This window comes from Dama dama, chromosome 24 (assembly GCF_033118175.1).
Source record: "Dama dama isolate Ldn47 chromosome 24, ASM3311817v1, whole genome shotgun sequence".
NCBI classification, from domain to species: Eukaryota; Metazoa; Chordata; class Mammalia; order Artiodactyla; family Cervidae; genus Dama; species Dama dama.
Window position 1 is genome coordinate 8,854,048 of NC_083704.1, and position 27,966 is coordinate 8,882,013.

The 27,966-nt window shown below is 39.1% G+C and overlaps 1 protein-coding gene and 1 non-coding gene across 2 annotated transcripts in view; both read left to right on the forward strand.

Moving 5' to 3' along the window:
* ZCWPW2 (zinc finger CW-type and PWWP domain containing 2) overlaps nt 1-27,966 on the forward strand; it is a gene marked incomplete at its 5' end in the record, with an annotated part of 138,947 nt that overhangs the window by 105,320 nt on the left and 5,661 nt on the right. The window contains 3 exons of the mRNA XM_061129137.1: nt 1,784-1,830; nt 18,606-18,664; nt 22,423-22,490. Of these exons, the coding sequence (XP_060985120.1) occupies nt 1,784-1,830; nt 18,606-18,664; nt 22,423-22,490 (174 nt within the window). The remainder of the gene's footprint in view (nt 1-1,783; nt 1,831-18,605; nt 18,665-22,422; nt 22,491-27,966) is intronic.
* LOC133046337 (U1 spliceosomal RNA) lies at nt 2,319-2,482 on the forward strand. The gene has a single exon (XR_009690475.1). It is a non-coding gene; the product is annotated as a U1 spliceosomal RNA (small nuclear RNA).

The following is a 27,966-nucleotide window of genomic DNA, read 5'->3' on the forward strand; positions in this document are numbered from 1 at the left end:
TAGTATCAGTTTGGAGAAATGAGGATGCAAAAAAGTCAGGCAAAAACAAAGATGCATTTCTATAAAGCAACACCAAGTGAGCCTGCCTGTCCTGTCTCCCCTTCCACCTCCTCCACCTCCTCTGCCTCTGCCACACATAAGAAAGTCCAACCCTTTCTCCTCCTCCTCCATAGCCGAGTCAAAGTGAAGCTAATGAGGATGAAAACCTTGATGATGACCCACTTCTACTCAATGAATAGTAAATAACCATCATGCCATACAGTTCATAAATGTATTTGTTGTGCATTATGTGGATATCCTCGTGTGAAAGTCTAATACTTGCATTAGAGTACTGTATGACACTTTATGTCCTCATCATTAGTGCCCAGGTATTCATCATGTAGAACATCATGTGCAAGACTTATGTTGAAGTGAATAGACTAGCCTTACATAGGCAAAAGGGGAGTGATAGTTAACACAAAACTAATAATGTGTTAGTTTTCTTACTAACTTATAACTTTGCTTTCAAAGAATTATATTACATACAGTGCCTCTCTTTCATAATTGGGGAAACTGCATATCAGCCTGTCATCACAGGTAAGGGGTTTTAAAAAATATAACAGTGTCTCCCATTCTGTCTTATGAATGTGACCATAATATTCTATGCCATAAAAATGTTATAATGATTTATCCATTAACGTAGAGGCTGGGCTACTGTGAGCAATCATATCCATCACACTAGGCAGCCATGTTACTGTTCATGAAACATGAATTTTGTTTTCACATTATCTTTTCATATTTGATGTCTAGTGTTAGTAATACATGTGACATCTACAGTATTTTGTATCATAGAAGACAAAATTGCTATAGGTAGTGACAGATGATTCATCTTAAAAACAAATCACAAACTTACAGCATTGCTATATATATACAGTACAGTACTATAAATATTTTTTCCTTTTATGATTTGCTTAAAGACATTTTCTTTTCTCTGGCTTGCTTTATTATAAAAATATAGTATATAATACATAATAACATACGTGATATGTGTTAGTCAACTGTTTACATTATCAGTAAGGCTTCCAGTTAACAGTAGGCTACAAGTCATTAAATTTTAGGGGAGTCAAAAGTTATATGTGGAGTTTTGATTGCACAAGGGGTTGGCGCTCTAAACCCCCATGTTGGTCAAGGTCAGCTGTACTCTTGTTTGATTAGACTCTTCACTCTTGCTGCGTCTTTCTTGGTGGCACTGTTGGCAGCCCCATTCAGGGCCCCGAATGGAGGCAGCAGGCATAGAGACCTGGGACTTGTGGTTGGATGGATCCACTGCATTGCAAAACCTCAGGCTGTGAAGTGGAGATGGAGCATGCACCTTTAAAAACTATCAGGAGGATTAAATAAGATGTCTCTTTGAAGTCTTTATTCCTTGTCTGGCATGTAGGAAGATGTGCATGTAGAAGTAACTGGGATTTAATTCCAGATCCTACATACCCCAGGGCACTCGGGCTGACCAGATCCTAGAAATGAAATGCACTGGATGCTTGCTGGAGGGGCTCCAGCTAGCCAATCAGATTTAAGGGCGGAGGTTTGTCAAGTAAGTTTAAGCATCCCCAGGGTTCTTACTTTTGGGTTACTCTGTTTTATAATCAACTCTGGGAGCTGAGTATGTTAGCATTTTTATCAAAAGGACCACAGAAAACACATGTCATGATATGAGAAAGTATAAAATTCTGTATAATGTTGCATTTATTTGAACAGGAGTGTAGGCACTTTTCTGAAGCATCCATTCTTTATCACCTTACAGACAAATCCAAAGCAGCTGGCAGACTTACTGTGGTGGCCAAGAAAAGGGTAAGATAAGATTTTATTAAATATACAGATTTCAAATTCAATCTGATTAATACAATTTTAAAAGAAAATTAATATTCTAAATCAAAATGACATAATTAATTTTTTTTCTTCTGAATGTTAGGTTGACACTAGGAATTTAGTATTTATATTTAATATGAATGGTTAATATTTTAATTTTTATGGTTAATTTAATATTTATGTTACTTATATCAGTGTAATAGAATTATCAGATATTAGAATAATAGAAAATTTTAAGTTAAGAAATAAACAATTGCTTTTATTGTGCATATTCATATTTTAATATTTCTCATACTAAAATATTTTATAATGTTATATTGTGTGTAATCTTCATAGGAAATTGAAATAATGAAAATTCACAGCTTATTGTGGACTTTACCTTAAAGTTAAGTAAATAACAACATCAGACATTTGTTTGAATCTTTTTAAAGAAAACTTGTAAAGTTAATAGCATTTTAAAGCCATTTTTAATACTTACCTGGCAGGGGAGATACCATGATCACGAAGGTGGTTTTCCCAGGGCGAGGCTTATCCATTGCACTCCAGATGTGCTGACCCCTGCGATTTCCCCAAATGTGGGAAACTCGACTGCATAATTTGTGGTAGTGGGGGACTGCGTTCGCGCTTTCCCCTGGAAAAAAAAAAATAATAAAGCCATTTTTAAAATGTAATATCATTCTGTACATTGTGTGCGGAGAGAGATTTAACTCTTCAGTTCAGTTCAGTACAGTTCAGTTCAGTCATTCAGTCGTGTCCAACTCTTTGCAACCCCGTGAATCGCAGCAAGCCCCCTCCCTGTCCATCACCAACTCCCAGAGTTTACTCAAACTCATGCCCATCGAGTCGGTGATGCCATCCAGCCATCTCATCCTCTGTCGTCCCCTTCTCCTCCTGCCACCAATCCCTCTCAGCATCAGGCTCTTTTCCAATGAGTCACTCTTCGCATGAGGTGACCAAAGTATTGGAGTTTCAGCTTCAGCATCACTCCTTCCAATGAACACCCAGGACTGATCTCCTTCAGGATGGACTGGTTGGATCTCCTTGCAGTCCAAGGAACTCTCAAGAGTCTTCTCCAACACCACAGTTCAAAAGCATCAATTTTTCAGCACTCAGCTTTCTTCACAGTCCAACTCTCACATCCATACATGACCACTGGAAAAACCATAGCCTTGACCAGACAGACCTTTGTTGGCAAAGTAATGTCTCTGCTTTTTAATATGCTATCTAGGTTGGTCATAACTTTCCTTCCAAGCAGTAAGTTTCTTTTAATTTCATGGCTGCAATCATGACCTGCAGAGATTTTGGAGCCCCCAAAAATAAAGTCTGACACTGTTTCCAATGTTTCCCCATCTATTTCCCATGAAGTGATGGGACCAGATGCCATGATCTTAGTTTTCTGAATGTTGAGCTTTAAGCCAACTTTTTCACTCTCCTCTTTCACTTTCATCACGAGGCTTTTTAGTTCCTCTTCACTTTCTGCCATAAGGGTGGTGTCATCTGCATATCTGAGGTCATTGATATTTCTCCCGGCAATCTTGATTCCAGCTTGTGCTTCTTCCAGCCCAGCGTTTCTCATGATATACTCTACATATAAGTTAAACAAGCAGGGTGACAATATACAGCCTTGACGGACTCCTTTTCCTGATTTGGAACCAGTCTGTTTTTCCATGTCCAGTTCTAACTGTTGCTTCCTGACCTGCATATAGGTTTCTCAAGAGGCAGGTCAGGTGGTCTGATATTCCCATCTCTTTCAGAATTTTCCACAGTTTATTGTGATCTACACAGATAAAGGCTTTGGCATAGTCAATAAAGCAGAAATAGATGTTTTTCTGGAACTCTCTTGCTTTTTCGATGATCCAGAGGATGTTGGCAATTTGATCTCTGGTTCCTCTGCCTTTTCTAAAACCAGCTTGAACATCTGGAAGTTCATGGTTCATGTATTGCTGAAGCCTGGCTTGGAGAATTTTGAGCATTACTTTACTAGCGTGTGAGATGAGTGCAGTTGTGCGATAGTTGGAGCATTCTTTGGGATTGCCTTTCTTTGGCATTGGAATGAAAACTGACCTTTTCTGGTCCTGTGGCCACTGCTGAGTTTTCCAAATTTGCTGGCATATTGAGTGCAGCACTTTCACAGCATCATCTTTCAGGATTTGAAATAGCTCAACTGGAATTCCATCACCCCCACCAGCTTTGTTCATAGTGATGCTTCCTAAGGCCCACTTGACTTCACATTCCAGGATGTCTGGCTCTAGGTGAGTGATCACACCATCATGATTATCTGGGTTGTGAAGATCTTTTTTGTACAGTTCTTCAGTGTATTCTTGCCACCTCTTCTTAATATCTTCTGCTTCTGTTAGGTCCATACCATTTCTGTCCTTTATTGAACTCATCTTTGCATGAAATGTTCCCTTGGTATCTCTAATTTTCTTGAAGCGATCCCTAGTCTTTCCCATTCTGTTGTTTTCCTCCATTTCTTTGCATTGATCACTGAGGAAGGCTTTCTTATCTCTCCTTGCTATTCTTTGGAACTCTTCATTCAAATGGGAATATCTTTCCCTTTTCCTTTTGCTTTTCACTTTTCTTTTTTTCACAGCTATTTGTAAGGTGTCCTCTGACAACCATTTTGCCTTTTTGCATTTCTTCTCCATGGGAATGGTCTTGATCCCTGTCTCCTGTACAATGTCACGAACCTCTGTCCATAGTTCATCAGATCTAGCCCCTTAAATCTGTTTCTCACTTCCACTGTATAGTCATAAGGGATTTGATTTAGGTCATACCTGAATGGTCTAGTGAGTTTCCCTACTTTCTTCAGTTTAAGTCTGAATTTGGCAATAAAGAGTTCATGATCTGAGCCACAGTCAGCTCCTGGTCTTGTTTTTGCTGACTGTATAGAGCTTCTCCATCTTTGGCTGCAAAGAATATAATCAATCTGATTTCAGTGTTGGCCATCTGGTGATGTCCATGTATAGAGTCTTCTCTTGGGTTGTTGGAAGACGGTGTTTGCTATGACCAGTGCGTTCTCTTGGCAAAACTCTGTGAGCCTTTGCCCTGCTTCATTCTGTACTCCAAGGCCACATTTGCCTATTACTCCAGGTGTTTCTTGACTTCCTACTTTCACATTCCAGTCTCCTATAATGAAAAGGACATCTTTTTTGGGTGTTAGTTCTAGAAGGTTTTGTAGGTCTTCATAGAACCGTTGAACTTCAGCTTCAGCATTACTGGTTGGGGCATAGGGTTGGATTACCGTGATATTGAATGGTTTGCCTTGGAAACAAACAGAGGTCATTCTGTTGTTTTTGAGATTGCATCCAAGTACTGCATTTCGGACTCTTTTGTTGACCATGATGGCTACTCCCTTTCTTCTAAGGGATCCCTGCCCATAGTAGTAGATATAATGGTCATCTGAGTTAAATTCACCCATTCCAGTCCATTTTAGTTTGCTGATTCCTAGAATGTCGACATTCACTCTTGCCATCTCCTGTTTGACCACTTCCAATTTGCCTTGATTCATGGACCTGACATTCCAGGTTCCTATGCAGTATTGCTCTTTACAGCATCGGACCTTGCTTCTGTCACCAGTCCCATCCACAACGGGATACTGTTTTTGCTTTGGCTCCATCCCTTCATTCTTTCTGGAGTTATTTCTCCACTGATCTCCAGTAGCATATTGGGCACCTACCGACCTGGCGAGTTCCTGTTTCAGTATCCTATCATTTTGGCTTCTCATACTGTTCATGGGGTTCTCAAGGCAAGAATACTGAAGTGGTTTGCCATTCCCTTCTCCAGTGGACCACATTCTGTCAAACCTCTCCACCATGACCCATCTGTCTTGGGTGACCCCACATGGCATGGCTTAGTTTCATTGAGTTAGACAGGACTGTGGTCCATGTGATCAGATTGGCTAGTTTTCTGTGGTTATGGTTTTAGTGTGTCTGCCCTCTGATGCCCTCTGGCAATACTTACTGTCTTACTTGGGTTTCTCTTACCTTGGACGTGGGGTATCTCTTTACGGCTGCTCCAGCAAACGCAGCCACTGCTCCTTACCTTGGACTAGGGGTATCTCCTCACAGCTGCCCCTCCTGACCTTGAACGTGGAGTAGCTCCTCTCGGCCCTCCTGCGCCCGCGCAGCTGCCTTTCCTTGGAAGTGGGGTTGCTCCTTTCGGCCACCGCCCCTGGCCTCGGACATGGGGTAGCTCCTCTCGGTCGCTGCCCCTGACCTTGACCTAGGACACCACTAAAAAAGAAAAGGAGTCAATGCTTTAAAACAGATTCTTCTGGACAAGTAATGTATAGTGTCATAAGTCAATGGACCATGATTGAAAGCAAAGCCTATCCTTGTGGTCCTTCCTGTGTTGAGTTATGGGGCGGGCACAGGGTGAACTCTCAGAAGGTCAAGTGTGACGTGGGGAAACAGGAAAGGCTGATGGGCAGGAACCTCTACGTGGACAGGCAATGACAGGAGCGTCATTTTTGTGTTCCGTGTATGTATATTTTTATGAGTCCTTTTAAAGTCAAATTTTGTTTTTATCCTTTTGCTTTTTGCTTGTAAAAGGAATCTGGACTTTTCACTATGTAAATAGTGTAGATGCACCTTTGCAAAGAGAAATGCAACATCAGAAGACAAGGTTGCCCTTTAAAAAAGGAACAAGCTAGGACTTGTGTGCATGTCTGAAGATTTAGACAGGAGTATGTGAAGTAGTGCAGGGTTGTTTATGTGAATGGTATTGTTTATTTCAGTCTCTACTAGAGGATATATAGTGTAAAAATTATAAAGGTAATATTAACTACTATTCTTATGTATTGCTTTATTTTTACTAGTGATTTTCAACAGAGGTGGTACTGTCTCTAGGTCAGTGCTATTCAAAATGTGGCCCACACTAACCAGAACTGGTCTGTGAACTATTTATTTATTGGCCTGCAATGAGATAAGAGCAAAAACTGACAGTAACCATTTAGACACTTGCCTGGTAATTTTTATCTGTCAAATGCAATAAAATGGAAGTTATATTCTGTATGTTTTTATCTTTTGTTTCATTTTCCCCTAGTGACTCGTTTTTTTTTTAAATAAAAGGATAGATATTGGACAGATTGTGGAGTTGGGGAAGGTAACTGGCTTTTTACCACAGGTAGTTTGAGAGACACTGCCCTAAGAGATATTTTAGGAATGTGTGGAGGTGTTTGGGAGTATAGTAATTGGGGGAATACAAGACATTCTGCTTCCCTTGTGGCTCAGCTGTTAAAGAATCCACCTGCAATGCTGGAGACCTGGATTCTGTCCTTGGGTTGGGAAGATCCCCTGGAGAAGGGAAAGGCTACCCACTCCAGTATTCTGGCCTGGAGAATTCTATGGACTGTATAGTCCATGGGGCCACAAAGAGTTGGACATGACTGAGCAACTTTCACTTTCACAAGATGTCCTATTGAACAAAGATTCAGGACAGTAGATATCTTGAAGTGCATTAAACAGGACTGTGTAATGTCTATCCAACATTTGGTATGACTTTTGAATGTCCTGCTGAACTCAACAAACTTCCAATATAATTGCAGAGTGATTTAATATAAAATAATACTGAAATTTTACAAATTAGACCAAAAGCCATGAAATTTCAAAGGCTTCTTGTGGAGAGGAAAATGGAAATAAACACATTGTTCTTGAAATTAATGGATAATTTACTTATTTTCTACCCTACATACTGTAACATTTTTGACCATATATTTTCTTGTAAAGGGAATAGAGGTCCTGGTCTGTCACCTACCACTGCTATGATCTTCAATTTGGCTGCTTAACTTTCTATGCTCTCAGTTTCCTCCTGTTAAATGAGAAGAATGAAAGTCTTAAAAATAAAAATTACTCTTGACAATTTATATAAAGTACATAGCACAGTGCTTGGAAAATAGGAAACATTTCATAAATGTTAGCTATTGTTGTGGGAATATGGATTTATTTTTACATGTGGTACAAGGATAGAGTATAAAAACTTGCAGCAGCCTTATAGTGATAAGACTCAGGACGTGCTGCCCCAGAATACAGCACCTTGGTGTATTGAGTATTCTCAGATGGGGGACTTTGTGAAACACCAGGTAGGAAGGACTTTCTGACCTCCCCCGAAGCAGGTCATAAGGGCCTCATGCAGGAGTTGTCCTCCCTGACTGCGGAGGACAGGAGAATCCTGTCTCCAATGACTGGGGACACAGAGAGTCCTCTGAAGCAGGCTCCACATGTAGCCCATGCCCCTTCCTGTCCTGTCACATCCCTGTGACTTTCCACTCCTCATCACACCCAGAGTCACAACCCTGAGGCTGAGTTGCTTCTCTGGGTCTTCATTTCCTTATGGAGGCTCCCCAGTCACATAAAACTTATATTAGATAATTTTGCATGCTTTTCTCTTTTTCATCTGTCTTTTGTTATAGGGGCCCCAAATGAGAACTTAGAAGGATGGTGGAAAAAGACATGTTTTCCCCCTGCACTCACTGCTTATCCCAATGCCATTTATACTAATAAATAATCTTTTGCTACTTTGCTGCTTTTCTTTTGTTACCTTCTCTATGATAGATAGTATGGGGCTTCCCAGGAGGCTCAGTAAAGGATCCACCTACCAATGCAGGAGACATGAGTTTGATCCCTGGGTTGGGAAGATCCCCTAGAGGGGAAAATAGCAACCCACTCCAGTATTCTTGCCTGGAGAATCCCATAGACAGAGGAGCCTGGTGGACTACAGTCCATGGAGTTTCAAAGAGTCGGATGCGACTGAGCAACTGAGCACACGTGCTGTAATGTACAGTATTCCTTCTCCATAATGTGACATGCAGCATTTCACATGTCAGAATATCCATTTCTATATCTGTTTATGTATGTAGTCTTAAAATGAATTCCAGATTGCTGTAATTGTTCTCTATCTTTTCTTTAATGTGTGGGTTAGTGATCCTTCATTACTTTACTTTTTCAAAAAAAATTTTTCATAGTTCTTTTTCCTTTCTCAGACTCTATGTATATATGTATATCATGATGATTTGACATTTTAAAAAACCTTTTTGTCTGGGGAGGGACTAACCCTCCCAAGGCTAGCCAGTTCTTCAGGATGCACAGGGTACCTCTTTCATATGCACTAACCGATTCCAATCCCACATCTCCCAACTGTCTTCTTGTCATATTCTAAAATTCTGAGCCAGTATTGCCCCTCCCCTAAATAATCCCCGGGCCAGGTTCCAGCCAGATAGAGACCATCCCTCTAGGCCAGAGCCTTCTAGAATTATTCAAAGTAGCCAGAGTTCTAAATTCTTTATCCTGTCTTGCCTTTCCTGTGGCAAGGGGAAATCCCAATAAAGGCATACTTTAGATAGCTTTAACACCACACAGTGTTATACTTAAAAATATTTAGTCAACTCTCCAAAGAAAAATTCTGTTGCGGTGATGGTTAGTATTGTAGAAAATCTGTGTACTAATCTGGAGAGAAATCCCATGTTTATTTAATATTGCTGCACACCTGTAGAAATGTAACTTGTCCCTTTATTGTTGTTTCTTTAGTGTTTTTTCAGTGTGGAATTTTACATATATCTAATTAAGGTCATCCCACATTGTTACCAGTCAGAAAAGGATCTCTTTTTAAATTTTGTTTTCCAATTTTTTTAGCTTACATATAGACATATGTATGCATGGGTATCTTTTCTTCTAGCACTTTATTAATGCCAAGAGTTTAATTTATACCACCTTAAAAAACAAAATTAATGAACACTCTTGATTTATACATTTAGGTATGAGGAATTCAAGCCATTATATTTTTTGATGAAAAATATAAAAAAAAAAATTCCCAAATTATTGTGAAACTTCTTCATAATAAGCAAGAAAATTTCATCAGCCCAATTGCAGAAGTTGTTTATATTTTATGACTGGTTGCCTGAACATTTGTGCTAATTAATAAGCTTCTTATTAATATAGAATCCATGTACAGCACCTCACTCAATTCACTTAGCTTTATATACATCTTTCCACAAAGATAAATATTGTAATTGATCTTTACTGCTGGCTTCTAGCCCCAGGCAAAGAAATATCTCAGGAAAGAATGGTAAGAGAGGAATCCCTTGGGAAGAGTCACAGTCAGCCTTCAAAACTCACTTAATTTACTTCGGAGGTTACTTTTTTTCACCTTCCCAGAAGCCAATGTTTCCAAAACTTGAATCATTCAGATATTCTGTCAAAATTTTGCCATTTTCTATACTCTTAGTTTTTATAGCTTTCTTGCATTTGATTTACCTTTTTTGTAATTTAGTTTTTTAAATTGATGAAAAACTTAAACACAATGAAATGCACAGATCTTAAGTGTAGAGTTTGATCAGAGTTTATCTTAAGCATATACATCCATGTAACTACCAGTCCAGATTAAAATAGAGAACATTTTCATTGCTCCCTAAAATTTTCCTAATCAAAATTTTAAGATATAAATGATTCTTTTGGTGTGAGTTGCACTTTCAAATATAAATAAAATTTATATTAATATAGAAATTTGTCCATTAATCACTTTAAGTCATCAGTGGAAGCCTTCACATAGAAAGTTCTTTTTGTGCTAATTTCAGTTTCCCTGAAAAGCTCTGAGCCACTCTAAGGCAGTGCTATCAAACTTCCTTCCAAGGGAGTGATTTTTAACAAGATATGCTTTACTAACTTAAAAACTAAGCCTGCCCTTTAGGTTGCAAGCTTTACCTCTTTTATCTTAAATTAAAATCTATAGGAATTCTGTAGGATAACTATTAGTAAAAAGTATTAAAATCAGACAAAATGGATTAGTCTTTGTATCCAGAACCTTTTATATATTTGTAAGAACAAGGAGAACTCTTGACTTAGAGTACCTCTTTTCTGGTGTGGATGATTCTGTTTATTTCTTAAATAGAAAAGCTTACTTTGGGACTTGTATATTTGCTTAACCCTTTTTCTGACTTGACTTTCAGTTTCTGGATCTGATTTCAGCCAAACTGATCTCCTTGTAGTTTTCTTAAGATGGTTGATGGGAGTGAGAAGAGTGGGGAATAGAGGGTAAGTGGGCATCAGGGTGCATATAGCAGAGGTGAAAACCTCTTTGTTTTTGTTCCCTGGACGGAAAGCGACCACTTCCTAGTGTGAGGTACTGTTCTCCAAACTGGCAGGTTGTCATTTAGCAGCCAGATTACAAAGGGCAGGTTTTCTGCCATGGGGCTGTAGGGTGCCTCTTGTTGCCATTTGGGGGTTGCAGGTCCCAGGAGTACTTTGGGAGGTGGAAGTGGCAGGGTTTTCCTAAACTAGTGACTTGTCCCAGTGTACTGATTTCACTCAGTCGTGTCCAACTCTTTGTGACCCCATGTACTGTAGCCCACAAGTTCCCCTGTCCATGGGGATTCTCCAGGCAAGAATACTAGAGTGGGTTGCCATGCGCCTCTCCTGGGGATCTTCCCAATCCAGGGATCAAACCCAGGTCTCCCACATTGCAGGTGGATTCTTTACTGTCTGAGCCATCAGGGAAGCCAATGAGTACTGGAATAGGTAGCCTGTCCCTTCTCCAGGGGATCTTCTCAATCCAGGGATCGAACCGGGGTCTCCTGCATTACAGGTGGGTTCTTTACCACCTGAGCTACCAGGGAAGCCCAAATGGAGATGATAATATCAATCTCAAGAAGGTACTGTAATACTGGAATGGGTAACCATTCCCTTCTCCAGGGGATCTTCCCAACCCAGGGATCGAACCCAGGTCTCTCACATTTCAGGCGGATTCTTTACTGCCTGAGCCACCAGGGAAGCCCAAATACTTTCACTTTGCTTCAAAAATAATTTTCTCTGTTATGAAATATGTAGTTTAGGTACACATCTTAAATCTGTACTCCCCTACATGCTGGAAGCATGTCACCCAGATCAAACAAAAGGAGTTGTAGCTTCTACTTTCTTCTATGAATCTAGGTGCAAGAATGTCTTTCGTTTCAACCTCTGGAATCCTCAGAGAGCTGATGTAAGGACTTGGATCCAGACAAATATTTTAAAGAATAATCTTTTTTTTTTTAATTATGCTATTGTGCAGAGTCTGTCTGTCCCTCTGTAGGGGAGAGATGATCTTCTTTTGCATGTTGCTGAGGATAAATGTTCAGAACATTTGACAGTGATCATGGGTCAGAGAATCAGACCACCCATCCTCACTACTCAAGTTTGGAGAGAAAAATGGTAAAACCACTAACGAAGGTCTCAACATTTGTTCTTTAGTCCAGAAAAAAATGTAATATTGGTCCCATAATCATTGAATGTTCTCAAAACATCTGCTTTTAAGAATTTAATTGAAATAGGTAGATTCTAGAAAGTATTCCTGAGAAACCTTATCTTTTCTCAACATTCCTCTTGCTGAAATACCTAATGACTTAGAAAAAACTGTATAGAAATAGGAATTGTTTTCAACAGACTTGGATTTTTAGTCAGTGTCCAATTGCAGGGCAAATAATCTAACTTACCAGCTTCATTCAGTCAGATTAACAGCTGACGTAAATTCTACTTTCTTCTGATTTCCAGGGGACTCTTTCCTCCATGTTCCTAGTAATCCTTCATTTTCTGAAGCTCTCTCTAGAGAGAGAGCAATTTGTGTTATTTTTAAAAAAGAAACTTCCTGAATTGCTATATTCTACCTGTGGTATAGCTAGATGGTCAAAGATTGTTTAAAAAAAATAATGAAGTGCAAGACTTGAAAATTTGTCAGTGAAGTATATAATCATTGGAGTTCCCTTGAGGTGTCCGATACTTCTGTCCTCAACCAGGACTGGGAGGTGTTAACAGCAGGCCTTTTCTTGGCTTCTGTCTAAGGTGGTCTAGCAGTCAGCTTCTATTTAAGGGGGAAATATTCTCCCATGAATGCCAAAGAATTGATACTTTTGAACTGTGGTGTTGGAGAAGAATCTTGAGAGTCCCTTGGACTGCAAGGAGATCCAACCAGTCCATCCTAAAGGAAATCAGTCCTAAATTTTCATGGAAGGACTGGTGCTGAAGCTGAAACTCCAACACTTTGGCCACCTGATGCAAAGAATTGACTCATCTGAAAAGACCCTGATGCTGATAAAGATTGAAGGCAGGAGAAGGGGACGACAGAGGATGAGATGGTTGGATGGGATAACTGACTCAATGGACATGAGTTTGAGTAAACTCTGGGAACTGGCAATGGACAGGGAGGCCTGGCGTGCTGCAGTCCATGGGGTTGTAGAGTTGGACACGACTGAGCGGCTGAACTGAGCTGAACTGATCCTCCCATGCCTCAGGTCATTGCTTGAGCATACACTCCAGTGTTTTCTCTGGTAAGCTCCTCACACAGAGAAATCCACAGACCTGTAGTATGAACTTACACATGACTGAAGAGAGTGTGAGGGACAGCTAGAGGTTGATAAGTCATGTTGCTGGGAACTGGTCTCTGATACTGTCCAAATCTCTACCTGTGGTATACTGTCCAAATCTCACAGGAATACCCCTCTGCTAAAGACTGACCTGACTGAAGCATTGATCATCGGCTGCCACTTATGTAAGAAACACCAGATTTGTAGATGATCTGTTGAAATTATGCTTAAAATAAGACTACAATATTGTAAAGTAATTAGCCTCCAACTAATATAAATAAATGAAAAAATAAATAAATAAAAATAAAAAGTAAAAAGAAAAAAATAAGGCTAGAAAATGATCATTTCAACCTTCCTTTCTTTTCAAAGAAGTGTTAAAAACAAATGTTCTCTGGGCCCGAAGACTTAACTTTATTATTTGTTCTCCCAAGATACTCAGATTAAGTAATAACCATCATTTACAATGTTTCATGAAACCAGTTTTCATCCTATTCCAAGCATATATTTCCCAGCAGATTTACCAAAGGGGAATGAGAATATTGGCTTTTCCTTCTATATAATGACTTTTGACAGGAGTTTATGTACATTATTCAAGGTACAGATTCATTCTTCTGTCAAAATAGGCAGCTCTTTAGTGATCATTGACTGACAATTATTCTCAGAAGATTACAAAACATATTTATGTATTCAATGAGCATAAAATGCTGATCAGAATTTTACGCCCTCAGATTTAATATAGCTAACAAACTTGTTCCTCTCACTTAAAGAGGTTTTTAATTTTGGGACTTCCCTGGCAGGCCAGTGGTTACCACTTCATGCTCCCACTGCTCGTTCAATCGCTGATCATGGAACTAAGATCGCACATGCCATGTGGCAAGGAAAAAAAAAAAGATATTTAATTTAGATGAGGAAATAGGCAATGTCAAGTCAGTTATGCAGATTATATGAATCTGATATAAATACAATTATTATAGATTTTCTGTCCTTTGCAATTAAAGGCAATTCTATCATTTTCTATTCTAGTTTGCAATCCTAATTATCATCAGATATTTTTTTTTCTTTTCAGTAAATGGCATATGTTCTGTATACATACACTTCTTTATTTTACATCCAACAAGAAAAGAGTTAATACTTGCTTTGTTTTTGTTAAAATCAATGATACTTACCTAGCAATATATTTGTTTGGATGGTGCAGGCTAAATCAGTGCCTGGAAAACTTGAGTCACCCGAAGAGCTTGTTTAAATACAGATTCTGGGCTCCACCCCCAGACTGTCTGATTCGGGGTGGGTATATTTGCATTTCTAACAAGCTCTCAGGTGTTACTGATTCTGTCATGTCATGGCTGTAGTTCTGAATAGGATTGGACTGGATAGCATAGGTCAGTCAGCTTTGAAACACAGGAAGAGAAGGAGAAGACATGGAGTAGATAAAGTAGATCTTTCATATCTACTTGTAGTGGGTTGGATGGTAGCCTCCAAAAGATAGGTCCACCAGGATCCTCAGAATGTGACCTTATTTGGGATAAGGATCTTTGCACATCCTTTGGGTAAGGATTTTGAGATGAACTCATCCTGGATAATGTGGGCCCTCCATCCAATGACAAGTGTTCTTATAAGAGACACACACCTATCCTTCAGAACTGTAAGAAAATAAACTTTTGGTGCTTTACCACATTTGTGGTAACTTGTTACGGCAGATTTGGAAAACTGATCTATGACCAAAGTCCAGCCATATCAAAGTGCCAAGTACCCTCTGTCGTATGGTTCAAGGAAAAAGGAGAAGCCTGACCCTGACCCTGACCAGGTGGACTAGTATAACAGTGAAATAGTGACTGCACATCACCTAATTTCTAAGCACTGTTGGATACTTTCTGACATATTATTTAATTTAATCTTCCCTCATATGCCTTGAGGTAGTTTTTCTTTTCTTTTTTTTTTAGCATTATTTGACAGAAGAAGACCCTGAAATGCAAAAGGCTCATTTAGTTAGAAAATATTTAATACATATTTTTATTTATTAAAAACAAAGGAAATAAAAGTCTCCTTTATGCCAGGCTCTTGCTGGATGTTAGAGAGGTCAGTGACTCACTGAAGGTGACCTTGCTGGTAGGTGCCAGAGTCCAGATGAATCCTTCCAGATTCAGTGCCTATCCCCATCCACTGTACGTCGTCAAAGGCTAGAGGAAGAAGCACAGTTCGGTTCAGTTCAGTTCAGTTCCTCAGTCGTGTCCGACTCTTTGCAACCACATGGACTGCAACATGCTGGGACCCCTGTCCATCATCAACTCCTGGAGTTTACTCAAACTCATGTCCATCAAGTCAGTGATGCCATCCAACCATCTCCTCCTCTGTTGCCCCCTTCTCCTCCTGCCTTCAATCTTTTCCAGCATCAGATCTTTCCAAATGAGTCAGTTCTTCGCATCAGGTGGCCAAAGTATTGGAGTTTCAGCTTCAGCATCAGTCCTTCCAATGAATGCTTAGGATTGATTTCCTTTAGGATGAACTGGTTGGATCTCCTTGCAGTCCAAGGGACTCTCAAGATTCTTCTCCAACACCACAGTTCAAAAGCATCAATTCTTCAGTGCTCAGCTTTCTTTATGGTCCAAATCCCACATCTATACATGACTACTAGAAAAACCAAAGAGGCACAGGGCATCTGACGAGTGTTAAACAAAGTAGAGAGGAATTTATTATCACCAACACAACTCACCCTCATTTATGGAAGTTGTCTAACAGTATTTCTCTCTACTAATACCTATAAAACAGTTTGCACTTTGTTACCTATGGTTTTTCCAGTAGTCATGTATGGATGTGACAGTTGGATCATAAAGAAGGTTGAGCACCGAAAAACGGATGCTTTTGCATTGTGGTGCTGGAGAAGACTCTTGAAAGTCCCTTTGAAAGCAAGGAGATCAAACCAGTCTATCCTAAAGGAAATTAACACTGAATATCATTGGAAGGACTGATGCTAAAGCTTAAGCTCCAATACTTTGGCCACTTGATGCACAGAACCAATTCATTGAAAAAGACTGATGCTGGGAAAGATTGAAGTCAGGAGGAGAAGGGGACAGCAGAGAATGAGATGGTTAGATGGCATCACTGACTCAATGGACATGAGTCTGAGCAAACTCTGGGAGATAGTGGAGGACAGAGGGGCCTGATGTGCTACAGTTCATGAGGTTACAAAGAGCCTGACATGACTTTGCGGCTGAACAACAATCTTGTTACCTAAGTTTCATTTCCACTTGTGGCCACCCTTTTGCTTCATATTCAAATATGCATGTAATGTAAGCTGATCCTGAATAGCAAAATAGAAATAAAGTGTTACAATGTCTTTGTGGATGTAGATCACTGATTTAAACAACAGTTTTTCTGTATGCTTTTTTCTTTTTACCATATAAATATGTAAAGCAGTCTTGGAAAAGCTATATGAATATTGTGTGTGAAAGTCGCTCAGTGGTATTGGACTCTTTGCAACCCCGTGGGCTATATACAGTCCATGGAATTCTCCAAGCCAGAATACTGGAGTGGGTAGCCATTCCCTTCTCCAGGGGATTTTTCCAACCCAGGAATCGAATCCAGGTCCTCTGCATTGCAGGCAGATTGTTTACTGTCTGAGCCACCAGGGACCTTGAGGTTAAGATCACAAAAAGAAGACTGTTAATCTTTAGTATCATAATAATATGAACTTCCTGAATGTTTCATACAAACTTCCTTTGAGAGATTATTAAGATATAACTTTTTAATGAGAAATAAATTTAAATTATCCCATTTTACCTGTAAATTCTTCATCAGGTTCTACTTTTAATTCTGTTTCTCTGTGTATATTTTAAGGCTAAGAGTTTGGTATATACAGGTTAAGGACTGTTATATTTTGATGGTAGATTGTTTCTTTTAGCATTAAGGAATAACCTTTTTTATCTTTGATTATGCTTTTTGCCTTAACATCTGCTTTTTTCTAACAGTAGTATTGCTACACCAGGTTCCTTTTGTTATTAATCATTAATATATTCTGTCTCCTTACTTTTAATTTTTCCAAGTCACTGCATTAAAAAATTTTTTTACCTTCATTCTTGCCAGGAAGGTGTAACTTAATTTTAAACCATAAAACTCAGTGGTTTTTAATATATTAACAGTTGTACAAGCAATACTGCTATCTGATTTCAGAACATTTTTTCATACTACCAAAAGAAAACCTGATATTTGTTAGGAATCACTACTCATTTCCACATCCCCCAGTCCTTGGCTATCACTAATGTACTTTTGTGTCTGTAGATTTGCCTTTTCTGGGCATTTCTAATAAGTGAAATCATTCAACATGTGGCCTTTTGTGTCTGACTTTTTTAACTTTTTACTTTGCATAATGATCTCAGGATTCATCCATGTTGTAGTGGGTGTCAGTACTTTATTATTTATAAAAGCTAGATCATATGTCATTATATGTATAACCAGGCTTCCTCAGTGGCTCAGTGGTAAAGAATCTGCCTGCAATTCAGGAGATGCAGGAGATGAAGGTTCAGTCTCTGTGTCAGGAAGATCCCCTGGAGGAGGGCAGGGCAGCCCACTCCAGTATTCTTGCCAGGAAGATCTTATGGCCAGAACAGCCTGGAAGGCTATGGTCCTTGAGGTCACAAAGAGTCAGACATGACTGAAGTGACTGAGTACACATATGGATATACCACGTATTAGCTATCCATTAATGGACATTTAGATTCTTTCTACTTTTGGACTATCATGAATAATGCTGTTATTCACATTTATAGTTTCATAGTTATGACCAGACACAATCTTTTACATGAGTATATCATTCGTTTATGTTGGGCATATACCTAGGAGTGGAATTGATAGATCATAGGGTAACTCTACACTTAGCATATTGAGGAATTATCACACTGTATTCCACAATGGCTCCCCCATTCCACATTCCCACCAGCAGTGTATGAGGGTTCCCATTTTTCCAGCTCCTCCTCCTTGTCCTTGCTGAGACATTAAAACCCCATCCCAAGCCCCTTTGACTCTTTCCTGGTACAGATTCCCTGGAGGCCTTCCACACGTCAGTTCCCAACATACAGATTTACATTCCACATGTTTCTGGCATCTGAATATTTCTTTCTTTCTTTAAAGATCGTAAGTGTATTAAAATTTAAAAACTGTCTTATTTAGTGTTTTTCTATGTTCATGAAGTGAGGAAGGGAGAGTCTATATAAGGGTAGGCATTTGTATAGGATCAGTCGACTGTTCCCAGAAGTTGAGCAGGTCAGTGCAATTGCAGCAGTTGTTGACTTGGAATTATAGGTGTATTTACAGCCAGGAGCCAGAGTTTCTCTTCTGGGCTAAATTACTCAGACTGTATAGGATCCATTATTATGCTGAGTTCATCATATCCCACGTGAAATAACACATCTTTTTGTTAATGGTTATTTTACAGGTGCAAATTTCCAAAAATAAAACTGAAAAGAAAAATCCCAAATTTGGAAAAAGGAAAAGGTATGTCTTTTTAAATGAAAAATTATTATGATAAAATTAAAATATATATAGGGTTTAATTTTTATATGACATTTCCCCTGATTTTTTAAATTTATTTTAATTGGACACTAATTACTTTACAATATTGTAGTGGTTTTTGCCATACATTCACATGAATCAGCCATGGGTGTACATGTGCTCCCCATCCTGAACCCCCCTCCCACCTCCCTCCCCATCCCATCCTTCAGGGTCATCCAAGTGCACCAGTCCTGAGCACCGTATCTCATGCATTGAACCTGGACTGGTGATCTATTTCACATATGATAATATACATGTTTCAATGCTATTCTCTCAAATCATCCCACCCTCACCTCCTCCCACAGAGTCCAACAGTCTGTTCTTTACATCTGTGTCTCTATTGTTATCTCGCATATAGGGTCATTGTTACCATCTTTCCATATTCTATATATATGCGTTAATCTACTCTATTGGTGTTTTTCTTTCTGACTTACTTCACTCTGTATAATAGGCTCCAGTTTCATCCACCTCATTAAAATTGATTCAAATGCATTCTTTTTAATAGCTGAGTAATATTCCATTGTGTATATGTACCACAACTTTCTTATCTATTCATCTGCCAGTGGGCATCTAGGTTGCTTCCATGTCCTGGCTATTATAAACAGTGCTTCTGTGAACATTGAAGTACACATGTCTCTTTCAATTCTGGTTTCCTCAGTGTGTATCCCCAGCAGTGGGATTGCTGGGTCGTATGGCCGTTCTGTTTCCAGTTTTTTGAGGAATCTCCACACTGTTCTCCATAGTGGCTGTACTAGTTTGCATTCCCACCAACAGTGTAAAAGTGTTCCCTTTTCTCCACACCCTCTCCAGCATTTATTGTTTGTAGACTTTTGGATAGCAGCCATTCTGACTGGAGTGTAATAATACCTCATTGAGGTTTTGATTTGCATTTCTCTGATAATGAGTGATGTTGAGCATCTTTTCATGTGTTTGTTAGCCATCTGTATGTCTTCTTTGGAGAAATGTCTGTTTAGTTCTTTGGCCCATTTTTTGATTGGGTCGTTTATTTTTCTGGAATTGAGCTGCATGAGCTGCTTGTATATTTTTGAGATTAATTCTTTGTCACTTGCTTCATTTGCTATTATTTTCTCCTAATCTGAGGGCTGTCTTTTCACCTTGCTTATAGTTTCCTTTGTTGTGCAAAAGCTTTTAAGTTTCATTAGGTCCCATTTGTTTATTTTTGCTTTTATTTCCAATATTCTAGGAGGTGGGTCATAGAGGATCCTGCTGTGGTTTATGTCAGAGAGTGTTTTGCCTGTGTTTTCCTCTAGGAGTTTTATAGTTTCTGGTCTTACATTTAGGTCTTTAATCCATTTTGAGTTTATTTTTGTGTATGGTGTTAGAGAGTGTTCTAGTTTCATTCTTTTACAAGTGGTTGACCAGTTTCCCCAGCACCACTTGTTAAAGGGGTTGTCTTTTTTCCATTGTATATTCTTGCCTCCTTTGTCAAAGATAAGGTGTCCATAGGTTCGTGGATTTATCTCTGGGCTTTCTATTCTGTTCCATTGATCTATATTTCTGTCTTTGTGCCAGTACCATACTGTCTTGATGACTGTAGCTTTGTAGTAGAGCCTGAAGTCAGGCAGGTTGATTCCTCCAGTTCCATTCTTCTTTCTCAAGACTGCTTTGGCTATTCAAGGTTTTTTGTATTTCCATACAAATTGTGAAATTATTTGTTCTAGTTCTGTGAAAAATACCGTTGGTAGCTTGATAGGGATTGCATTGAATCTATAGATTGCTTTGCATAGTATACTCATTTTCACAATATTGATTCTTCCAATCCATGAACATGGTATATTTCTCCATCTATTTGTGTCCTCTTTGATTTCTTTCATCAGTGTTTTATAGTTTTCTATATATAGGTATTCTGTTTATTTAGGTAGATTTATCCCTAAGTATTTTATTCTTTTTGTTGTAATGGTGAATGGAATTGTTTCCTTAATTTCTCTTTCTGTTCTCTCATTGTTAGTGTATAGGAATGCAAGGGATTTCTGTGTGTTGATTTTATATCCTGCCACTTTACTATATTCATTGATTAGCTCTAGTAATTGTCTGGTGGACATGTATGTAGGGTTTTCTATGTAGAGGATCATGTCTTCTGCAAACAGTGAGAGTTTTACTTCTTTTCCAATCTGGATTCCTTGTATTTCTTTTTCTTCTCTGATTGCTGTGGCCAAAGCTTCCAAAACTATGTTGAACAGTAGTGGTGAGAATGGGCACCCTTGTCTTGTTCCTGACTTTAGTGGAAATGCTTTCAATTTTTCACCATCGAGGATAATGTTTGCTATGGGTTTATCACATATAGCTTTTATTATGTTGCAGTATGTTCCTTCTATGCCTGCTTTCTGGAGGGTTTTTATCATAAATGGATGTTGAATTTTGTCAAAGACTTTCTCTGCATCTATTGAGATAATCATAGAGTTTTTATCTTTCAATTTGTTAATGTGGTGCATCACATTGATTGATTTGCAAATGTTGAAGAATCCTTGCATCCCTGGGATAAAGCCCACTTGGTCATTATGTGTGATCTTTTTAATATGTTCTTGTATTCTGTTTGCTAGAATTTTGTTAAGGATTTTTGCATCTATGTTCATCAGTGATACTGGCCTGTAGTTCTCTTTTTTGTGTCATCTTTGTCTGGTTTTGGTATTAGGGTGGTGGTGGCCTCATAGAATGAGTTTGCAAGTTTACCTTCCTCTTCCCCTGATTCTTTATTCTGTTTCTGTAGGGAAATATGTTGTAAATTTTCTAAAAGAATTAATAATATAAGTAGTAGTCTTAGAAGTATGGAGAAAGTTTTATGTTTGTATAGATGTATTGAACTGTAAGTTTCAAAGATTAATATCATGTGAGCGACCAGATGAGAAACAGGTTTTAAATTTAAACATAGGTAGTACAAACCAGAAACAAGCATTTATAATAAATCATGGATAACAAGTTTTAGTGTTTATCATTGAACCAATTGTATAGGTTTTTGTTTTTGTTTTTTTATTGAATGGTAAGCAGTGCTATGTGAAAAGGAGTCCTGCTTAAAGACAAAGACTGGCTTGATATGACAGTCCTTCTTTTCTTTTTTGTCCTTTTTCTGAAGATGAATAATTACATTTTGTAAAGGACTTTCACTTCCTAATCTCAGTTACCCTTCACAGTAACCCTATCAAATAGATACGAAGTGTATCATAATTATCTCCATTTAAAATTTGTGACTTAAAGAAGTTACATGACTTTCTTAGGATCTTCTGGTTAGAGAAGATGTGCCTGAACAAATGTTTTCTGACTCTAAATCAGCAACACAGTATACTGGGAAAGGCATGGATTTTGCAGTTTGACAGAATTCAGTTCTGTCATGTTCAACCATTTTCCTATGTTGTCAAATTTCTCAATTTCTCAGGGCCTCAGTTTCTTCATAAAATGAGAGTAACAATAATTTAGTATGTTTTTGGAGGGAGGATTATATGAAATAGGCTATGTAAAGTGCTGGATAGCTTGTTAGTGCTTCTCACCTAGTGAGAGCCCAAATCAATATTATTCCCCTTTGGTTTTTCACTGCCTTCCTTACTGTGTAAATTAACCAAAAAAAAAAAGATACTTCAAGGTAAGAAATATATATTCATAATTTACTGTTGCCAGTATTCATGAATGATCATTTAAATATACATGCTTGTTCTTTAAAAAATAAATCTGTCAAATTCTTTTTCCAGGAAAGCTGTTTTAAAATCCTCTTTTGAAAATGTTTGTTCAGATGATGCCTTATCAAAGGAAAACATGGGTATGTGAAGGCCTGTCTTGCTTTTAGTTCTTTTACCTGTATTTAATTCCACCAAACATAATTGTAGTCCTTTGAAGAAAACAAAATGTACATGTATATGTATATGAGAAACATTAGTGGCATTCTGGCATTAATTTACATACTAGGGCTTTTCCATTGTCTTTAAATTTCTATCCCCTCAAATTAAATTTTGTCTGGCTTTGTCATATGTTTGATTTTTTTTAAAATAAAGCACCAGCAGTTATAGGAGGAAATACCAACATCAGTACATTTCAATCTAGAATTCTCTATTCCACATTTAGCCAGGGCTGCCAAAGGAGGAGAAGGAGGAAAAGCAGAGCCTGGGGCTCCCAGCTGCCATGGGTGCTAGAGCACTGTAGGGAGAAGGTGGCCTGCAGGGGGAAAGGCTTTGCTTTCAGAAGCGCTTTACTGTTTCTACATTGTCCTTGGTCTTGAAAAGAGGCACGTGCTTGTTTACAAGGTGGAACTTTGGCAGCCACACAAAGAGGTTTCATAGCCGATTGAACCCAGAGAAGCTGTCGGGCCTCACTTCCTCTCCTGTAGCCACCCCCACATCCTATGGGGCTAAATGCGCCATTTGTACATAGTCTCATGGAACAGAAGGAAGGACAGGGTGTGTTGTCCTTTATTGGACCGGAACCTGGTGGTCCGGAGTCGAGAATAAGAAAGTGAGAGAGAGAAAGAGGCTGATGTCCCCTGGTTTAGCGGAAAGCCAATAGAGTCCTATTAGGGCTCGCGCTGCTGCATGTAGGCACCAGGCGCCCTCTCAAGTGGGTGAAGGCACAGTGTGCCGTCTCGAGAGGGTCTTAGAAGCCCAGGCAAGAAAGTGAGCTCAGCGGGCCTCCGCACTCCAAGGAATTAGCCAGAAATAGAGGAGAGAGAGAGAGAGAGAAAGAAAGACACGGGGACCCAAGCTCTGATGGAGCAAAGGTGTTTTAATCAACATGGCATACTGTCTTACAAGGTGGTTATTCTCAGCAAACATAAAGATTAAAATTCCAGACTTACAAAAAGTAAGACGATCCCTATCAAAGAGAGAGTTGCAAACAATCACTTTTTCATAAGAAGGAAGAGGGTACTTATCACTGTAATGAGAAATGCCTGGATTCCTCAGCCACAGGAAAGGCATGCCTCTCCTCTTAATTCCTTAATATTCAGGAATTAATAAGGGCCAGAGGGTTCCTGACAGATCCAAAACAGCACACAGGAAGCCTCTTGTTAAATGCTTCCTGACAAGAGTGGTTATTTTATATCTTTCTTTTCTCTCCTAAACTACTACAGAATTCTATTGTTCTCTTCTTAAACTTAGTCTGCTGCTGCTTTCCTGCTAATTAAGGTGCCTCCTTTTTTGGTGTGGGGAGTGCAGCTTTGTTCCTTTGCCTCACATGATCAGCTCACATATTCCCGTAGAAACAGAAGTCATTTTATCCCTAGAGTGAGTTCCCCCTAGGTGACCTGACGCCACAGCTGGGTCCTTCTCCCCTCCAGCTGGCACAAGATCCTACAGGAGAGACCCTAGGGCAGCAGGGACCCATGGACCAGAAGTGACTGCCCGTCAGTAATCTCCTTGCTGCGTGGCTCTGAAAGCCTCAGTAGTTCACTGTTAGAGTGGCTTCCCTGGTCTGTGTCTCACTCATCCAATGCCATGTGAACTGAAGAGCAGAAGCGTCTCATCTTCTGTGTTCTCTGTCCACTTCCTGAAAGAGTGGTGCTTTTTCAGTAGTTTGCATCCTCTTCAAATTCTTTATTCACTACTCACATTTCTGTGGCTTCCTTGATTCACGTCTCTGATGTCTCTCATTTCTTCTTAGCTTAAGGTAGAATCAGTCCTAGATCAAACAACAGACAAAAATGATAGCATCTGGCTCTTGAGTCTCAGCTCCACTTTGGGGCCCTCTTTCTTTACACTCTGGGTGCTCACATCTCCCCTTTGTCCGCTGCCCCAGCTGTGATGTGCCCTCTTGGCTTCATGCTCTGCAGTTGCTTCTCTCTCCCTTAGTTCGAGATCCCAGGGAGAGGCAAGTACATGTAACTGCCCTACCTTTTCAGACATCAGTTTCTTCATCTGTAATAAAGAAAATGCAAGAGAAGCTGTCTTATCCAAGAAAGAGAGGACTGTTTCTGGAAAACAACAGAAAAAGTTGAGGGATCATTATATAAATGATTAAACTGTATGTTCATGGGTATGTAAAGATTTTATCTAATGCTGGGGTGGGAGATAAATTATGAGTTTGGGGTTAACATACACACACTACTGTATATGAAATGGATAAACAAGGACCTACTGTATAGCACAGGGAACTATACTCAATGTTTTGTAATATTTTCTAATAACTTATAATGGAAAAGAGTCTGAGAAAGAATATATATGTGGGTGCGTGTGTAACTGAGTCACTTTGCTGTACACCTGAAAAACACAGCATTGTAAATTTACTACAAGTTTGAAAAATGGTTATAAAAACGGATTCAATCTAAGAGATAACTGTTTGTGGAGTAAGTATGTCTGCATTTTTTGGGAAATTGCTACCAGGGATATCTCGTATTATATTTGATTGTCTCTGTAACCCATTGTTTTTTTTTCAGTGTTTAGGAACCAAAAACTCCATCTATGATGGTGAAATAATAATAGAATAATAATGATACACCTGATACACCTGTAACAGTTACTGTGTCTTCACTTTTCTAAACATTTCATATATATTAGTTTAATCCTCACAAAATCTGTATGAGATGAATAAGGTACATTTTAGTATAATTCCTATGGTATCAGTGGAGAAACAGAGACACTTAATAGGTTGTATGCCTTTTCTAAGGTCGCGTAGCTTCTTAAAATTAATCAAAGTTTGCAGTATTTCTTTGGTTGCTTTAACAGAAGCTTAAAGCTAAATTTATGGTTTTTCAGTGTGGCTCAGTGCTAAAGAATCCGCCTGCCAATGCAGGAGACACGGGTTGGATCCCTGGGTCAGGAAGATTCCCTGGAGTAGGAAATGGCAACTCACTCCTGTATTCTTGCCTGGAATTTCCCCTGGACAGAGGAGGATGACGGGCTGCAGTCCATGGGGTCACAGGGTCAGACATGACTGAGCACCCGTGCAGTCACAGTCACATACAGCACTGCTAGTTGCTCTAAGCATCTTTTTAAAGTGTAATTATTGCCCTTCACATCCCCCTTAATGAACAGATTTTTACTTCTCTTATTTTTAGTCTTTGAGCTTTTGTCACTTGTTTCATTGTATCAGTGTTGTCTGTTGGTAAATACCTCATTTCTCTTTGTGGAGTAGGCAGTCTCTAGAAGTTTTAGTAAAAGACTAACATATCATCAGTATCAGTTGAGTCACTCAGTCGTGTTTGACTCTTTGCAACCCCATGGACTGCAGCACACCAGGCTTCCCTGTCCATCACCAACTCCTGGAGCTTGCTTAAACTCATGTCAACTGAGTCGGTGATGCCATCCAACCATCTCATCCTCTGTCTTCCCCTTCTCCTCCTATATTGACATATAACCCTGGATTAGTTAACAGTCTACTAACATTCATGAGTAAATTAGCAAGGGATGTGTTTATCATTCACCTGGGACAGGTGACCATGGCAGAGAATGGCTGATACAGAAAAGGTCTGGATGATGCCCGGATGAGCCTTAGGCCTGGGTGGGGGCAGAAGGCTGACAGGGGAGAAGGCTGCTATCTTGCTGTTGAAGGCAGACTTGGCCTGCCTGCTCTGGGTTGGGAGTTATCTTTATCCTCTGGGCCCTCCTGCCCCCTGTGTCTGTTTGTTCTAGGTAGGCACCTTCTTCATTCACTTGAGCCTGTAGTTCCCTCATCTCTACATTTACATCCTAAGCTGATAGAAGAGGCTTTGTGGTTACTTGAAAACAAATCAAAACCAAGTGCTTTTTCCTCCTCTTCACCCTTCTCCTCGGGAAGAATGGCTTCAAAATTTCAACATTGAAATGGCCCTGAAAATTTATTTAAGATGCTGTTTTTCAGTGCCAAGTTTGAAGTAACTGAACCAGTGGCCTCTTTATATAAAAGAGGAAATAGCTTCTTTAAGCATTTAATAGAGAAGTAGAGAATAAAGAAAACTTCATAAATATATTATACATTGATGGCTTTTTCTAAAATAGTGACTGATTTATTGAGATAAACAGTAAGTTATTTCTTACCAGGAATGAAAAACCAGCACTAATTTATTTTATAAAAATTCATTTTAAAAAGCCAGATTCATACTTCAGTGGGAGAGATACCTTTTTTTCTTTTTTCTTTACTTTTTTCCTCCCACTTTTTCTGAGTGATAGAGCAGCTGTAATGGTACCACTTTACTCTTGACAACAAATTGAAGCAAGTCAGGAAAACTACCGGATAATCAGGATTGATAGAAGATGATTGGTCATGCAGTCAGCACAGGCCTGCGTTCTGTCTCTATCTTTGGAGATCATTGACCAATTTTGATAACCTCGTTTGTAGATTACAGTAACTGCAATTTCTGAGAATTATTTTTGGGCTCTGTGTTTACAGTATAGGAATACCTTTTAGAAAAGCAAGCCTCGTGTTGTTCTGAAAGCAGAATTTGACATCAGTCAAGTTGGTGTTATGAACCCTACTTGATTTATGAAGCCATCCATTACTTTGTCTACCCTTTGATCGAAAGGCAGTATACATGTTTTTCCAGATCACTTGAAAACAGAGAGCCTGCAGTGGCACTCGGCAATGACATTCATTATCATAAATTGATTGTATTGTAGTCTAGCCTTAGAAATATAAGGGCTTCCCTGCTCTCTCTCTCAACTGGTAAAGAATCCAGCTGCAATGTGGGAGACCTGGGTTTGATCCCTGGGTCGAGAAGATCCCCTAGAGGAGGGCACAGCAACCCACTCCAGTATTCTTGCCTGGAGAATTTCATGGACAGAGGAGCCTGGCAGGCTACAGTCGTGGGGTCAACAAAGAGTTGGACATGACTGAGCGACTTTCACAGACAGCTTAGAAATATAAAGATGTTTGTGTACCATTTTTCCTTCATAGCAGAGCTCAAAATTCATCTTTTCAACAGTGCATTAAGTGTCACTATCAATTTTCATAGACTCAGAATGTAAAATAGGAAAACACAACGTCCATGAGTGGGACTGGAGAATTGATGTGAAGATAGTCACACTCTTATTGTTAAGTGACAAGTTACTAAGTAAGAAATCTGTCACAAAGAGAGGTGACTCTCAACACAAGTGCTTCCATGAAAATGGACTTTCCTGTAGAAAATTCTAATTCAGAAGCCATGGTGTTGCGTTCCTATTTTTTAATCATCTTCAGATGATTCTTATGCCCCAGATTTGGAATACTGTTGTTCTAGAATGTGGTAGCTTACACTCTGTGTTCTTAGGCATTAGCAGTTACCACAGATCTGTATACTTACAATTCACGTGTAAGTCACAGTTTTTGTTTGTGTTGTTTCTGAACGTAGGAAC